Source organism: Nicotiana tabacum, chromosome 6 (assembly GCF_000715075.1).
Source record: "Nicotiana tabacum cultivar K326 chromosome 6, ASM71507v2, whole genome shotgun sequence".
Lineage (NCBI taxonomy): Eukaryota > Viridiplantae > Streptophyta > Magnoliopsida > Solanales > Solanaceae > Nicotiana > Nicotiana tabacum.
Window position 1 is genome coordinate 110,013,415 of NC_134085.1, and position 16,755 is coordinate 110,030,169.

The following is a 16,755-nucleotide window of genomic DNA, read 5'->3' on the forward strand; positions in this document are numbered from 1 at the left end:
AAGGAGTTTAAAGAGGGAACCTTTAGAGAGAAGGTGGAGCCTTTCTCTCTAACCCATGTCTCTTAGCAATGGCATAGTATAAAAAAAATAGAACTTGCAATAGCATAGGTTGATTTACTGAACATTTTGGTTATTCCCGTGGGGAGATTTATCTGATATTTGTGTTGCCGATTGAGTGTAACAAGACATTTTGACAAATTAGTCAATGTGCATATGGATTGTTCCACACACTATTTAAGATAGCACTGTTGGAAATAGCTGATAAATTTTAAAATTTAAAATTAGTATTGAAATTAATTTTATAATAAAGCATTTATGTCTTTGGAAAAAGTGTTGAAATGAGTAATAAGCAACTGATATGTTTGGCAAAAAAGTGCTGATAAGTTACTTATTTGTTAAATAACTAAACTACCCTCAATTTATTTACAAAAAATATTAAATTAAAAGTTCATTTGTAAGAAGGAATAATAGATATGGAGTGAAGAGGAAGTTAGGAATTTTATTTTTGGAAAGTATCTTGAGAATTAATTTTTTTCTTAAAGAATAAAATACTAAAAATCTTGGTCAAAACAAAGTACTTATAAGCCAAAAACCATAAATTAGGGTGACCAACTTATAACTTTTCGCTAATTTTGGCTTATAAGCACTTTGAGTATTCATTCAGTGCGTTGATAAATCAAAATGTGTAGTTGCTTTAATAAACTTATAAGCTTAGCCAAATACTCGTTTAATCGAGAAATTAATGATGTTTTCAATACCGACGACAACTCCCCTCTTGTTTAATTTGATTTGGAAATCGTCTTCGTGATTTTCAACAAAAGAATATCTAAAGAATGTCAAACTGATGCGTGTTGGTTGGCTTATCTCGCAACTCATCTAGATAGTGAATTGTGCCTCTATGTTGATGATCAATAAGTTGATTCAAGCTAACACCGAATCAATTGGAAATCCGGGGACTCCTCTTTGCAGCAAACACACTTTAATAGTAAGTTTATTTCTAGTTAAAGTAATTTGATTTCAATTAATTCCTTTTCTATTATGTTTTTTCTATCAATTTTGAATTCAGCGTTAATTTAATAGTTGATTCAAGATAGCGCAAAAATTCGCTGTAAGTCCAAAATGACGATACAACACAGATGGTCGTACCTCAAGAGATCTTCTTTGCCGCAGATCCATTCCAACAGTAACTATTTAAATTCAAATTAATTTTATTTTTGTATTTCACTTTCGTAGCAAGGTTTGAATTTAGTATTGATGATATATCAGTTGATTCAAAACAACATCGAAATAAGTTCAATCGGAATGACGGCACAACACATGTCACCATACCTCGGAGAACTCTCTTATGCCACAGATCCACTCGAAATGTGAGTAATCATTTTACTAATTGCAGTAATTCGAATTAAAATTAATTCCTTTTTGTTATGTTTGCTCATACTAAATTTTGAATTCAGTAAAAGTAATTAGATAGATTCTTTATTGCTTAACATTTTGGTTATTCCGGTATTCGATACTTGTGCTGTTGGTTGAATGTAACCAGATATTTTGGCAAATTAGTCAATGTACATGTACACTATTTAAGAAAGTAATATGGGACTGGTACTCATGATTAATAGAAAATGAATGTACCGTCAAGATGTTATTTTGAAATGTAAGACGGACGTCAAAGCTGCTTTAAAATCCAACACATTGCTTTCTCACTCTTTCATGTCCGGCCCCTCACCCATTCTTTCCCAAATCCGAACACTTTTTCCACTCATTCTTGTAATCCCAGTGAAGATTTAACTTTGTTGAGTGTAAGTTTTTATACCAAAAGACATACTCCTTATGCAAAAGTTCATATTCAAAACTGTTCTGGAGTGAGCCTCTTTGTAAAAAGCCCTAATTTTTCCATCTGGGTCATTGAGATTTAGGGTTTTAATCAAAACCCAAATCTCTGTTTTCCTCTTTAGACCTACAAAGATAGTGAATTGAAGCTATTATGTTGTGTACATAATGTGCAATTACTTGTATTAGGTTTTAGATTTTGTGGATCTTTTGTGTGTTTGATTTAGGGAAATGGATGGGCGGAGAATATGTGCGAGTCCTCGTCCATGTTGTGGGAGGAGGGTGGTGGCGAAGAAGCGGCCACGTGGAGGGGTAGATGGGTTTGTGAATAGCGTCAAGAAGCTACAGCGGAGGGAGATTTCTTCGAAACGCGACCGTTCTTTTAGTATGAGCGATGCTCAGGAGCGCTTTCGGAACATTCGCTTACAGGTTTGATTGATCTTTTTGCTCAATTTTTGGTTTTGAATTTAATTTATTGCTCAGCTTTTGTGTTATTCTCGGAGATTTGATTTATTACAGAATTATTGGTTATATGTTGGTTGAGAGGAACTGGTGATACTAATAGTCAGTTCTTGAGTTTATGACCTAAAATTTGATTACTTTGTGCTTGATCCTTCAATGGCTGATACTCGTTTGGGGTCCTAATAGGCAAATTAACAGTTTGTTTCTATTTGAGTGGTTTAATGTGAAGAAATGAGGATTTTGGCAAGTGGACTTGTAATTGTATTGGGGAATTGATGCAAAGATGTGGTTGGTTAAGTGTATGTTTGTTAACAGTTTTGTCACTGGAGTTGTCAGAGTGAATATAGAAGTAGAGTAAAAGTTGTTTACCTTCGTTTGGTGAAATACGGAAAGGAAGAAGATATGTAGGAAATGCCCCTTCATTAGCACAGTCAGAATACTAACTCGAATACCATGACATCTTATAATTATAACTTAAATTTCCCATTTTATAGGCAAAATAATGATAATTGTTAGATGTTATTATGCACAAAAATAAATTTTGTTCCATTATAGTTGTGATATCCAATGTCTACGATTTGATGGTACATCTTAAGTTGTTTGACTTGAAATTAGTTTAACATTTTAATTGAACAAGTGAGCGTCCAGTTTAAAATGAAAAGTATAGTATGAAATAGACTTCTTATTGCTTTGTTGAGACTTGAGAGGATGCATTATGAGAGCAGGTGGTATTAGAGAGCTGATGATTTATATCTGAGCATTAGATGTCTTTTGCACGTTTATTCACAAACCTCTTGTTCTATGATGAGAAGCTTTTTGCTGATTTCATGGACAAAGTTGATTGTCCAGATAATTGATGTCCGACTAATTTATGATTAGTTGATTTTTTTGTTAACCTTCTAGATTCTAGGAATTAAATATTTCCATTAACGAATTGACCAAGGTTAGTGGAAATTCTGGCAAGCTGGGATGGACAGCACGGTTAATCATTTAGCGGGAGTTCTGTCTTTTGTGTTTCTAGAAGCATACATGAGCTACAAAGCCGAGGAAACAAGAACAATGTTTACAGATTGTGGCGTTTTGATGGTTGGCTTTATTAGAAAGAAGAATTTCATTGCTAGATCTTTAGATACGTGTATTTGTTTGAAATGATTTAGCACGTACTTATGGCTTGTTTCTTGGATGTGATTCAGTATTTCATCAAAAAATAATATTCAGTTAGTTGAAGATGCTATTTTCATCACATATATTTTCTTGTTAATCGGTTCTTCTGACACTTCTCTGTAATTACATGTGGTCTCAGGAGGAATATGACACCCATGACCCTAAGGGACATTGTGCAATGGTGCTTCCTTTTCTTAGGAAAAGATCAAAGATAATTGAGATAGTTGCTGCACGTGACATTGTCTTTGCCCTTGCACAATCTGGTGTATGTGCAGCATTTAGTCGAGGTAAAGCATATTTTCTTGATATTGTTTCCCTACATATTCTTATCCCTGCTCCTTCTATCTGGCACCTGTGTGTAGGTGCCTTGACCTTAAGTAAATTGATACATATCTTTACGAATGCAGAGACTAACGAGAGAATATGCTTTCTGAACGTCAGTCCAGATGAAGTTATACGAAGTTTGTTTTACAATAAGAACAATGACTCACTCATCACTGTTTCAGTCTACGCATCAGATAATTTCAGTTCCTTGAAATGCAGAACCACAAGGATTGAGTATGTGATAACTATTACGGCTTGGTTGCTCTCTTTCATATGTTCTTTTTATCAAGTTCTAATCTTATATAATTGATGAAATTAGATACATTCGGAGGGGTAAACCAGATGCTGGCTTTGCGCTATTTGAGTCAGAGTCATTAAAATGGCCTGGTTTTGTGGAGTTCGATGATGTCAATGGAAAAGTGCTTACCTACTCCGCCCAGGATAGGTGATTGTTCTGTTATAATGTCCTGTTTTTATTTTCAAAGAGGCCCAACAGAAGGTCAGATGTTTTTTTTAATCTTGTGAAGTTGCTGTTGTACTTATGGAACTCTTTTCACTTTCATCAGCATATACAAGGTCTTTGACCTGAAGAATTATTCAATGTTATACTCAATCTCAGACAAAAATGTTCAAGAAATTAAAATCAGGTAAACTCATTATTTTGCATTATCTCTACAGAACGCTGGTTGCTGGATTTGTTGCATGAGTAATTGCGTGGAAACTTGTCTGCATTTTAGTCTTGCTCCTCCAGGTTTCATTCCAAGTCAATAAGCTATCGTAATTATACATGATCCCTGTTAGACTACCATATAAATGCTTTAGCTAGTAATCAAAGTTTAGCTTTTTTGGGGGAATGGTTTAAAATGGGCAATTTTACTTGTGCCCATTTCATGTTTGCTTGAGTTGCTACCCATTTTAAGTTTATTATATCGTCAATCTTGTGTATTGCTCCGTTTCTATTTCTTCGTCTTTTTGTTTTCTTCTGTGTGTCCAGATGCTCCATAAGAGCTTTTGTTTGTTTTTGTTATAGTGCTTTTATGGTTTTGTTTATTTGTGGGAATAACATAATATTTCAAGATCTCATATTCGAATCTATGACTAAGTGAAGTAAGGATGTTCTAGGAGTGTATTCTCCATAATTTTGCTGTGGTTTGACTTGGAAGACCTGGATTTCTGTCCTATATTTTTTTTTAATTCTTTCCCCTCTTTTCTTTTAAGCAGTCCAGGAATCATGTTGTTGATATTTACCAAAGCTAGTGGCCACGTACCTCTGAAGATTCTGTCCATTGAGGACGGTACTGTTCTTAAATCTTTCAACCATCTTCTTCATCGAAATAAGAAGGTGGATTTCATTGAACAGTTTAATGAAAAGCTTCTTGTCAAGCAAGAGAACGAGAATCTTCAGATTCTGGATGTGAGTAGCTACCTATGTTCAACAACACACCTGTCTTCCTTCGTCATCATTTCTAATGTCTACTGGATGTAGGTACGCAATTCTGAGTTGACAGAAGTTAGCAGGACTGAGTTCATGACCCCCTCAGCATTCATATTTCTTTATGAGAACCAGTTGTTCTTGACATTCAGAAACAGAACAGTAGCTGTTTGGAACTTCCGCGGGGAGCTTGTTACTTCATTTGAGGATCACCTTTTATGGCATCCTGATTGCAACACTAACAACATTTACATAACTAGTGATCAGGACCTTATTATTTCATACTGCAAAGCTGATTCTGATGATCCCTTATCTGAAGGAAATGGTATGTTAGATTGCAGGAATTTCTCAAGTCTTACTTGATGACTGAAAACAACAATACTTCTTTAATTCCATTTTAAGTGACCTGGCTTGACTTTCATGCTGTTTAAGAGTAAACTCTGAAAAATGGATATTGACTTATCATTATCATTGCTGCTGCTACTGTTGTTTTTTCTTGTTATCATCATCATCATCATTATCATTTACATTATTATTGTTCTTATTTAAGTCGGTTTTATTTGTTGTTATCATCTTCAAATATTGGATTGGTACGGGTCTAACTTGATTGATATGATTTGTGAGGATTCATATGGCTGACTCGAACTAGCTTGGAATTGACAAATTGTTATTGTTTGGTATAGAAGAGTCTAAATAATTGTCTGAAATGTGAAAAGATAAAGAGGTTGTTTGGAAACACATTATTTGAAATAACTTATTATAGTATTAGTTTATATAAGTTGTGATTGTTGGATGAAAAAAAAAATAGCCATTTTAACAGAAGAGGTCAAAATTTTGGGACCCACTGTTCATAAAGTAGGCGAATTAAAATGGCAAGGAGTCGATAAGTGTTTGGATGGCTGCATATCATGATAAATTTGATCAATCTGCCACATATGTATTCCTGTATTACAGAGTGCCTCACACACATTAGTAAGCATAGAGCTAGGTAGCACATATATAACCTGGATGGCTGGACTAGTGGGATTTATTATTTATTTATTTTTTTCCGTTTCATATGACTTTTATGAATTTCTGAGCATGGGTATTCTGGTTTGGCAGCGGGATCTATTAATGTCAGCAATATTCTGACCGGAAAATGCCTTGCTAAAATCAAAGCAACCAATGGCCTCACTGCTGATGATTGTAGTGCCAGTTGCAGTGGGCCCGGTGGTAGATGCTGCAACTCACAAAAGCGGGTCCAAGCTTCCAGAATTAGGAGCACGGTTGCAGAAGCCCTAGAAGATATTACTGCCCTTTTCTATGACGAAGAGCGCAATGAGATTTATACCGGAAACAGGCTTGGACTAGTCCATGTATGGTCTAACTGAAGGTTGACTAATTCTCCTTGGTAGGTCTAAGATTGTTCCTGATGGGAGGAATGTGTCAGGTAACATTTGTATCATTAGGGTGGTGTTTGTTAGTCTTGTTACTCCCCGTGGAGGAATGTTTGAGTTGTGTCATCTATTTTCTTTGGACTGTATTGTCTGTTGATGTGCTTGGGTGATTGCCCTTTTTAGATGAGAGATTCTGCAGATGATTTGTAGCGAACTACTAGTACTTTTTTAATTTAGGGCTGTCTACTGATTCGTAGGCAGAGCGAGTTAACCAGTAAGAAGTCTCATTTGATTCAGCCATGCTGATGCTTTAAATGGTTGAGAGCATATTGCAATGTTTAACTGCCGTTGCTTATGGCTTCCTTGAGTGAATGATTATTTCACTTCTCTTTATGAGCCAAGTTGACAACTGTGGACAATGAGTTCATAAGTTGTGCTTAAAAAACTTTGGTTGCTGCTGCTATTTTGGTTGAGCAATCAAGATTTATAATTACTTAATGTCAACCCCAAGGCAACCAACATTTAGTAAGGTACTTCATTTTAGTAAATCTGTACCCAGAAACGGCATGGTCAAGGTATTTCTTTTTTCTTCTAAAAAACAAAAAGAAGAAAAAAGGTTTTCTTTTTTCCGTTGTACAACGTGAAAAAAAACTACTTGAGGCACCCACCATTGCCTAGACCACATGTTGTCCCTCCAGGTGACTATGTTCTTCACCACCTTGTGACGTTAATATTAGCACCTCATTATCATTCGCTCGGGCCATGGCTGTAATTTCTTTTTCATCCATTCTGCCAAATGTCTATATCGTTTCGGCTCGGGTTGGTATGGGTAAAATCTGTTAACCTTGCTGCCTGTTTTTTTTATCTCTACAGTTTTAACAAGTTAAACACGTGATTTACGAGCAGTCTAGTTTCGAATTCTCACAATCAACAATCATATGCGTACCAATCAGCAAACACGCGAAGTGCATGACCCTAATCATGGAGAAACGGAGATCACTACGTACCACAAATTAGGAAGACGATATTAGATGGATAGAGCGGGCAAAATGCAAAGGGAATGGATGTCTGTGACTGTGAGGTGGAGTCGTCATCTTGGGAACCAACATTTACTAAGACAAAATTTCGAATTGAATTAATAGGAGGGGATGCATAAAAGGAAGGTACATCAAATTTTAAATAAGGCAACAAATTGGGTAATCCGAATGAATAGAGACAAGAAGGGAGGAGATATAGTGGGGTGCTGTGGGACAGCACATGATTTATTGTTATTTTTTGTAGGGGGATCGAATCTGTTGTCTGGGGTCTGAAATTTGTCACCATAAACCACATGGATGGTGGATTCGCAAATGGGAAGTTAGGCATCTTTATTTTTACGAATCACCGTTGCTTCAAGATTTGCTAAAATTTCTAGGCTCACAAAAGTAGTAGTGGTGGCTGTGTATTTGCCTTGTGGTGTGGGTTTGTTATTCTTTCTTCTAAGTCAAGCTATAGGCCCGCCATTCCCATGCACCTGTCTCTCTATAGCTCCCTTTAATCTCTATCGCATTGAAGTCCTTTGTTGAATTTTGAATAGTTTGACATGACTATGCTTAAAGAATAGACAGTCATACCATTTAGAATTGTGGTAGGATCGAACGATTCGTCATCTTTAATCAGAAGTTTGGATTCGAGTTCTTTGAGATGAATTTTTTTTATAGTAGAAACCGTTTTCCCCTTTAATTGGTACTAATACGAGTACTGAACATCGGTTAGAAAATTATATATGAAAATATGAGGCTACGGTTTAGATTTCAAAACAGTAGCATTTGCTGCGTGGAACATGAATACTGTCCTAAACAGAATTCGTCGGTTAGTTTGACTTTATTTGCAAAACAAAAAGAGGACTTTTCCTCGGCAAATTTCCAGTTCAAACGTTATTGTATAATCATTTCATTTCGCTGTAGGCAGTATATGCACTTCATCTCCTGACTTTGATATATTCAATAAAAATCACTGACGTACCCCATATGGAATCTTTATTCCCATTTCTCAAATTACCTAAAAAAATTAATACTAATCCCTTACAAATAAGAATGTAGAAAGGAAGTATATGCACTTAGGCGTCTGCTTATCTCCTTTTCAACAGATATTTAAAAAAAAAAAAGAATTACAAAAAGAAGAAGAAGAAGAATAAAGAAAACAAGAATAGCATATGAAAATTCACTGAAAAAGAAAAAATTTAAATTGGTACAAGAGCAGAGGACCACTTGAATAAAATTTAATAATAACCAAACTAAGTTTGAATTCATAGATGAAAAAAAGAAAAAGGAAAGAGGACTGAAACGTGACATCACGCGCCACAAGCGTTCGGTGCAATAATAAAGACAATCGATGTTTGCAGTAGTAGTAATAAGCTTTTCTCAAACGCAATCACCGCTTTCATCCCCCACTCTCCCACTCTCCCACTCTCCACTCTCCACTCTCCACTCTCCACCCACCTACCCCCCCCCCCCCACCCTTCAAACTGAACAAACATTTGCTTCTTTCTCAAACCCAACACACAGTCACACAGAGTCTCTAAGTATTTACCCCCTTTTTATTCATCTTCTTCCTTGCACTCAAAGTTGTCTTCTTTACTCCAGCTGGGGCTGTGACCACAACTTTTATTAAAGGGAAAAGACTGTAACTTTGTTATGTTCTTGATTTGGACCAACCCCATTTGAGATCTTCACCAACAAGCTCTTTTTCTTTTCTCCAACTTTGAGGGCTGTGCTCCATTTCCTGTAAGTCTCCTCTTTTTCAACCTGCATTTTACACTTTGCTGAAACCCAAGTATATATTTTGAACATTCTTTTTGCTGCACATTGAGTTCTTGAATCAGTGACTATTAGATTGAATTAAAAGACAAAATTCTGTTTGAAGGTTAGATCTGATTTTGAATGCAGTTATGTCAGTTCTTCATTGTTTTAGTCTTGTTCCAGCTTACTGACCTATAGACAGTTGAGATTTAGTTATACTCAAGTTGTTGGGTCAGGTAAAATTTTAATTTTGGCAATGTTTGGTTGGTTCTGTTTTTAAGGTCAGCTTGCTTGATTTTGGTTCCCTTATGCTATAATGTGTTCCCAAGTGATGTATTTGATTTAATAGTTACTTCACTTCTATATTTGGTGTAATTTTGTGTTTGTTTCAGTCTTCTTTGATCAAAATGAGTTCTTTGTTGAAGTCAATGCACGTCTCAGTTACCTAAAAGGGTTGAGAGTAATCTTGACAATCTTACATTGAGCTAATTGGCTAGCTTCCTTTGACCAGGCTTAGGCTTTTAGGAGACGAAAAATGGAGGATGGAATAGATGCTGATGTCTTGATGGACTATGTTGAATTTCAGATTTTCCCAAGCCAGAACAGGTAAGTCCTTTTGTTTTTAATTCAACTGGCTATATTCTAGGTGCAGTCAATTTCATAATTTTCATTAAGTGAACAATATTTGTGTTGATCGCCGCATGAGGACTCATTAACTTTTTGTTTCTCCCTTTCTGAAAATGGGGAGACCGGAAATTTAGTTTTTCCCAGTGTAGCAAGAGAATAGACCAGTTGAGGTTTTCTTTGGTTATTTAAATCCCAACAGTTGGTGCACTTGCCATGAATTCTTCTGTGGATCACGGTTCTCGTGATACTAATTCTTCCTTTTTTTTACTATATTTTGGGCGCAGGTACGAGTCGCATATCTGCTATGGCAACAAGTTAGAAACACTAACCTCCGGTCTTCTGGAGCAATTGGTGCTTCATTCTCCCAAAATCAAATCTTTGCACTCAAAGGGATCAGATACCAATTTCAGATTTAGACCCCTAGGGAATCTTAATGACGCTAAATGGTTTACAAAATCCACATTGATCAGGTTCACTCAATCATCATTTACTTTTTTTGATCAGTCACTCAGTTGTCATTTACTTCAAACTGTTTTTGAAAGATTTTTCTAAGCTTCCGTATTTCCATATTCCAATCCCTGTATTTCCAGGTTTCTTCGTATTATCAGCTCATCACCTACAATCGATATGGCCAAGGCCATGGTAAATGAAATATCTCAGCTTGAAGAAGCTCGGAAGTTTCATGTTTCTTTGTATTCAATGGTGCTTTTCTTGTTCTTTATAATTATTCTGACCCTTCAATTAATCTATAGAAACTGTAACAAGCAGAATACTGAGCTTGTTATTCTTTTAGGGTCCTCAGGATCATACTGGGAGCGACGAAGCAGGTTAGTCTTACTATTCTCTGCCTTTGTAGAATCCTCAATCTGAAAAAAAAGAAAGAAAGAAAATAGCAACTAATATGGTTTTTCTTACTTTTAGCAGAATGCGATTACTCAAGTGGTGCAGTGTCATCATTGCAGCAAGTAAATATTCCTGGATTATTTTTTAGTTCTTGTCTTTTCCGCAAGTTATTGCATGTACATGTTTAAAGATAACATGATCTTTGATACCACACCAGGCAGATGATAACTCTTCTTCATCAGATGCTTCCAAGTATGTCCCTATGCATCTTACAATTTCTAAATTCAGAAATTAATCTATCATCTCCAAATAATCTAATGGTATACAGGAATGAATTGCTGAGGGCGATCGAGTTGAGGCTGACTGCTTTAAAAGGAGAACTAGCTGCTGCTATCGACCAAGCTGCTGGCACCACATGCTCCTTTGAGGATATTATTAACATAGAAAAGTTCTCTTACTATTTTGGAGCTGTTGAATTGAGGTAAGCCATGGGAGAACTAGTGGCGGGGAGGATCTAATCCCTTTAATCATTTTTCAGCTGTTTCTATGCTCTGTCAACGTGCTGTTTCTTTTTCTTTTAACCGTGATTGCTTTTTGTATTTTGAGTTATCATAAACGGGAGGAAAGCCTTTCGACAAGTGTGGTTGCCCGTTGCTCCAATGGAAATAGCCTCCACTTCTGACCTAGAGTTTGGATTTTCGAGTTATCAAGGGTGCTAAGTGGAAAAGGCCACATTGACTCCTGGCAGGAGGATTTCGGGGGTTGGGTTTACCTTATCAAAAAGGTTTCCACGCTTGTTTCAAGAGGAAAACTTTTCCACCCTTGATTCATCTGTCAACTAGCAAAATCTAAGGGTCTATCAAGTTTGGAGTAGATCAGCTGATTTTCAGTATTTTGATCAGACAGTTATTGAATTAATCAATTCTCTGTACTTATTTTGTTCCTGAAACCAAACAATACTTGTTCTTTAGTTTCCAAATATCAGTGTAAATGACTTTTTTAGCCAAAGCCAAAAGTGTTTTTTCTTTAATTTGTACCCTGTTTTTCTTTTAACAATTTCTCCAGCTGAATATTCTTTGTTGAAAATAGAAGTGTTCGTTTGGCTCTGAGATATTATATTTCACCAATAAAAGTGTATTAAGGCTTTAGTGATATTTTCCGCATATAAATTTCCACATGCACATCGTTCCCCAGAAACCAAAATAAATGCTAGTTGTTCCAAAAACAAATTTATTTTCCAATTCAAGCACCACCTTACTCCTACTTAATTGTTTTCAGTTAGTGATCTAATGATCACTCATTTCGATTAGTAGAGACTGTTTCCAAATCTGAACGAAATAGCCTTAATAGTGAGGGCAAAGAAAATCTAATAAAAAAATTTGTTCTTTTTTGTTTTTATTTTGTTTTATTTGTCTAATTTTAAGGGATGGGTCACTTTCTTCGTCTGAGATTTTGGAAGCTAAAACTTCTGTTTCAGATTTATTTCTTTTAAAATTGTGGTTAAGTTAGTGATACTCTTTTCTACCACTTTCATCTGGAAGATGTGTGCAACAGGTTAATGACTGCATTTTATGTTGTCTGTTTCAGGAACTGTCTACAGAAGTTTATTGTGCTGAGCCACGAGATTCCGGGTAAAGATTTGTTTCTTTCAAGAACTGATGTCAGAAATGACAAAGTTGGTTCAGTAGAGGGCAATTCTCAAACATCCGGACCATCAAAGACGGAAACACCAGTGACATATAGTGCTTCCCCTGCAAAAGCTGCACAGATGGAGAGGCAAAACTCATCAGGGAGCGAGGAATCTTCCTGTACAAGTGAGGAGGAACAACCGTCAGCGGAAAGAAGTCGGACTCTTATAAGATCTGCATCTCCGAGAAGGTCTGCATCTCCAATGCGAAGAGTCCAAATTGGGCGCTCTGGATCACGAAGATCCACTGCTTTAACGATTAAGAGTCTAAATTACTTTCCTGCCAGAGAAAGGTCAATCTCTCATCATCCAGCTGCCAGCGGTAGTGATGAGGAAGACTCTGAGCAAACCTCGAAAAAGGCTGAGAAGGATGTGTGCAGAATTAGTGTGCAAGACGCAATCAGTCTCTTTGAAAACAAACAGAAAGGCGGAACTGTTGATTATCAGAGGACAAAGTCACTATTAAGCGCCTCAATTGGTGCTAATAAAGCGGTATTGAGAAGATGGAGTTCAGGGGTGTGTGAAAGTTCTAAAGGCTCTGCTGATGTGGCGTCTGATGATCCAGTTTCCATGGCTATCAATAAAACGGAAGATCAAGAACCTGAGAGTACTTTGGAAATGAAACCCGATTCATACTCTCCTCCTAATAGCCTTGACGCTGACGCTACTGCTGCTGATATCGAACAAAACTTACCTGAAGAAAAAGCATATAGTCCAAAGGCTATGAGAGAGGAATCTCTCCCTAACCAAGGTGAAGAAATAGGTGAAAAATTAAATGCATCAGTTGAATGGACTCGACAAAAAGAAGCAGAGTTAAACCAATTGCTCACGAAAATGATGGAAACCAAGCCTACCAAATATCGGAGCTCAGCAGCTACTGATAACAAACACCAAAGCCGTCCCACTGAGCGTCGAGGTGGTTTCTATGATCATTACAAAGAAAAAAGGGATGAGAAACTTCGTGGTGAAACTGCTAGGAATAGAGCAGAGAAGGATAAACAATTTAAAGCACTGCAACAAGTTCTTGATGAAAGAAAAGCAGCAATTGTTTCAGGAAATGCCAGTAATGTTAGTAAAAAACCAAATATTAAGAGAACTCAGAGAACAGTCAAGAACTACCCTGAATCTGCAAATACCAAAGGTGAAACTCTCACACCCGCTGTTGTAAAGAAAGCTTCATCAAAAGCATCGCAACTGCCAGCAACGCGGAAGTCATGGCCATCTATGCCGTCACCAAGAGTTACAGGGACATCAACTGCTAAAACTCCTAAGACTCTTCCTATAACAAATTCTGCAGGTACTACACCTACCCGTAGAAGATCACAGCCAAAAACAGCAGTTCCTCAGACAAGCCAAAAGGTTGAGAAATTACAGCCCCAAGCAAAACCTGTGAAAGCACCCCAGAATAATATCAGAAAGAATGTTCCAAATGGGAATGACAAGAAACCGCAGGCTCTGACAAAAGCTAGCAAACCCGCGAAAACCAAAGTTCAGCCTACCTCTGGAGATTCTGCGTCCTCTGCTAAACCTAGACTCAGCAAGTTAACCAAGAAAAGCAGTGTGGTGCCTGTGGAATCAAAGGAGGCAAAGCCTTTTCTTCGTAAGGGCTCGGGTACTGGATCTGGTCATAGTCCAGTCATAAAGGCCAAAGTTTCACCCCAGCCTGAAAAATCTTTGAGGGAATCTACGGACTTCGTTCAAGTTGAGGAGAATGAGATGGCCTCTGTTTCTTCTGGTCCTCTTAATCAACTGCAGGACAGGTGTCTTGAGGAGTTAAAAATCCATGAAGCTGAAGTCTCCGCAATTCAGTTAATCAGCCCTAAAAAATATGAAGATAGAGAGAGCTGCAATAAGGTTACGCCAGATAACGAAGATGATTTTGGAAGGATGGAAGAGTCTACACTGACAAGAGAGGTTGAAGAGGAATCGAACATTTCCCCTAGCGCCTGGGTGGAAATAGAGGAGCAGGAGGATCAAGCTGTTCCATGTAATGATGGTTTTGGTGAATCTCTGGCTGATGTTGCAACTGTAAGAATCTCAAGTCCACGAGTTCGTCATTCTCTGTCTCAAATGTTGCTTGAAGAAAGCAGTGAAGATGTAATTGACTGGGGTAATGCTGAGAATCCTCCTACCATGGTATATCAGAAGGATGTGCCAAAGGGATTAAAGCGGCTTCTAAACTTTGCTCGTAAGAGTAAGACTGATTCGAATTCAACTGGTGTTTCAAGCCCATCTTTCTTCTCTGAAGGTGAGGATGATCCAGAGGATTCTAAACTTCTTACCAAAAGTAGTTCGGACAATCTACTGAAGAAAGCCACGCTTCATGCTAAGCATTCTGGACAACCAAAGTCGTCTTCTGAAGCCTATGAGCTATCCGGTATTTCTTTGTGCTTCGCAGCAAACATTTTTTATTTTCTATTCAAGTTGACTCTTTTAATTGTCTATGTTGTTTATTGCTTGCACTCAGCTCTGTCTCATAATTCTTTTATCGATAAACCTTACATAGACTGGACATCCATACTTGCAGCTCAAACAAGCATAGGCAAAATTGCTGCTCAGAAATTGCAGGCAAGCCGGCTCTCAGCTCCAGCAAGTACAACAAAAGGTTTCTTTCCTTTTGTGTTTTAAGTTCCGTTCTGTCTTATGCCTTTTTGAAAATTGAACTTTTAGTGAGGTATATGTCCTTTATATTCTTAATGTTTTGGTGTTTTGTGTTTCAGCATCAAGATCGTTCTTTTCTCTTTCGGCATTCAAGGGAAGCAAATAAAATGAAGCTAAGTTCCGATGAGAAAACAACAAATACTTCACAAGTAGGGGGATTACATTATTGTTACATTTATCTCTCTGTACTTTGTATATTCACTGTTAGAAATGTAGTTTCTTTTGTAGGGTGATTGACCACATTTAATTTGTAATCTTTGCACAGAGGAGTTTTCTGTTTCTGACTGAAAATTTTGCAAATATTAAGGCATCTTAGCTCTTTGCTTATTTATATATTTAACTGGTTGCTTGGGCTGCTTCTAGCTTTGCTCAAGATTTCAGGCACTGCACTGGCTTGAATATCTTTTCCTGTATTTTATGATAATTGAATAGGCTTTACTTAATCACTTCAGCGAAGTTAGTCTCGGCTCCCTGTATTTAGCCAAGATATTGCACCCAATTTGCCTTTTGAGAGCTGGTATTCAACTATTGTACTTGTTTTTAAAGTTTTGAACAAGTTATGCCTCGCTGACATTTTCTTGCAAATTTTACTTAAAACGGGGATAAAAGTTAAATAACAGCCTGAAATGACCCTATTTCTGCAAATCTCCCATAATTTGCTTAGTTCGGTCTTGGTCAAACCCAGTCAAGTAATAATTAATATTTAATTAATTTAATAAAAACAAAGTCATCCATTAATTTTGTACATTATTTGATCTAATTAAATTTGTAATCACTTAGTCTAATTGAGGTGAAATGTAACTAAAGTTTTGAATTTAAGAATTCGAAATCAAATAATATTAATAGTACAACTCTTTTGTACTTGTTACTAATTATTTTTTGCTTTGAGAGTTCAGTTTATGTTTTAGATTTAATTAACCACATTTGGAACTTAAATTCCGGTTTAAACTAATAGTCTATATAATGCAGTGGCATACGAATTCAATTTATCAAATTAAATTAATAATTCTTATATTATTCTCATATAATTAATTTATCATGAAAGCAACTTGGAGTCCCTTACAGTTGAAGAAAGGAAGCAAACGATAAAGAGTCGAGTCAAACTAAAACTTTAGATACTATGGCAAAGCTCCGTATTGTAACAACTAACAAGTGAGCTTGCAACAGCTCAACACTGTACTGAGTGTAATGACTTCTACAGTATGGGATTGTTTCGTAGGGTGTATAAGAATAATACTCTCTTCGGTTCACAATAAGTGACCAATTTGCTTTTGGCACGCCCATTAAGAAAATACTAAATTCTATACAAAAATACCTAGTATGACTAAGCTACCCTTAATTAAATATTTAATGTGAGTAAGAAAACTTTTTAGGGATATGTACATAAGGGTAATATTGTAAAAACAAATTGAATTCTTTCTTGATTATATAAATAGACACTTATTTTGGACCAAAATAAAAAAGCAAATTGGTCACTTATTGTGGACTGGATGGAGTAATGAATATAATGTCTTAGTAATGCTGAGCTGTTTGGTTTGGTGTATTAAAAATAATGTGTTGCATGTGTTTTCA

General features: G+C 36.5%; 2 protein-coding genes and 1 long non-coding RNA gene across 6 annotated transcripts; all 3 read left to right on the forward strand.

Annotated features, from left to right (window-relative positions):
* Nucleotides 1–850: 850 nt before the first annotated feature.
* LOC142181708 (uncharacterized) lies at nucleotides 851–1,388 on the forward strand. The gene is made up of 3 exons (XR_012710622.1): nucleotides 851–985; nucleotides 1,081–1,183; nucleotides 1,267–1,388. It is a non-coding gene; the product is annotated as an uncharacterized LOC142181708 (long non-coding RNA).
* A 196-nt stretch (nucleotides 1,389–1,584) lies between these two features.
* On the forward strand, nucleotides 1,585–6,860 carry LOC107781344 (uncharacterized). Its single transcript, XM_016602038.2, has 8 exons — nucleotides 1,585–2,256; nucleotides 3,593–3,740; nucleotides 3,861–4,011; nucleotides 4,097–4,222; nucleotides 4,344–4,424; nucleotides 4,999–5,191; nucleotides 5,264–5,534; nucleotides 6,311–6,860. The coding sequence occupies exons 1-8, from the start codon at nucleotides 2,059–2,061 to the stop codon at nucleotides 6,577–6,579; spliced, it is 1,437 nt and encodes a 478-aa protein (XP_016457524.1). The 5' UTR covers nucleotides 1,585–2,058; the 3' UTR covers nucleotides 6,580–6,860.
* A 1,952-nt stretch (nucleotides 6,861–8,812) lies between these two features.
* LOC142181707 (uncharacterized) lies at nucleotides 8,813–15,513 on the forward strand. 4 transcript variants are annotated; one of them, XM_075255140.1, is made up of 11 exons: nucleotides 8,813–9,350; nucleotides 9,877–9,971; nucleotides 10,277–10,462; nucleotides 10,583–10,694; nucleotides 10,786–10,819; nucleotides 10,914–10,957; nucleotides 11,053–11,087; nucleotides 11,164–11,316; nucleotides 12,423–14,899; nucleotides 15,050–15,127; nucleotides 15,243–15,513. In XM_075255140.1, exons 2-11 carry the CDS (start codon nucleotides 9,901–9,903, stop codon nucleotides 15,287–15,289), a joined length of 3,237 nt encoding a protein of 1,078 aa, XP_075111241.1. In that variant the 5' UTR covers nucleotides 8,813–9,350; nucleotides 9,877–9,900; the 3' UTR covers nucleotides 15,290–15,513. The 4 variants fall into 4 exon arrangements, with proteins under 4 accessions (XP_075111241.1, XP_075111242.1, XP_075111243.1 ...); XM_075255141.1 differs by having other exon boundaries at nucleotides 10,917–10,957; XM_075255142.1 differs by having other exon boundaries at nucleotides 10,795–10,819.
* Nucleotides 15,514–16,755: the final 1,242 nt, after the last annotated feature.

Excerpts from the sequence above, each read along its gene's own strand:
- LOC142181707 (XM_075255140.1), top strand. The coding sequence starts at position 9,901 with ATGGAGGATGGAATAGATGCTGATGTCTTGATGGACTATGTTGAATTT. Across the intron at positions 10,820-10,913 it reads TACTGGGAGCGACGAAGCAG|CAGAATGCGATTACTCAAGT; the intron begins GTTAGTCTTACT and ends TCTTACTTTTAG. Across the intron at positions 15,128-15,242 it reads TCCAGCAAGTACAACAAAAG|CATCAAGATCGTTCTTTTCT; the intron begins GTTTCTTTCCTT and ends TTTGTGTTTCAG.
- LOC107781344 (XM_016602038.2), top strand. The coding sequence starts at position 2,059 with ATGGATGGGCGGAGAATATGTGCGAGTCCTCGTCCATGTTGTGGGAGG. Across the intron at positions 2,257-3,592 it reads TTCGGAACATTCGCTTACAG|GAGGAATATGACACCCATGA; the intron begins GTTTGATTGATC and ends ATGTGGTCTCAG. Across the intron at positions 5,192-5,263 it reads AGAATCTTCAGATTCTGGAT|GTACGCAATTCTGAGTTGAC; the intron begins GTGAGTAGCTAC and ends TACTGGATGTAG.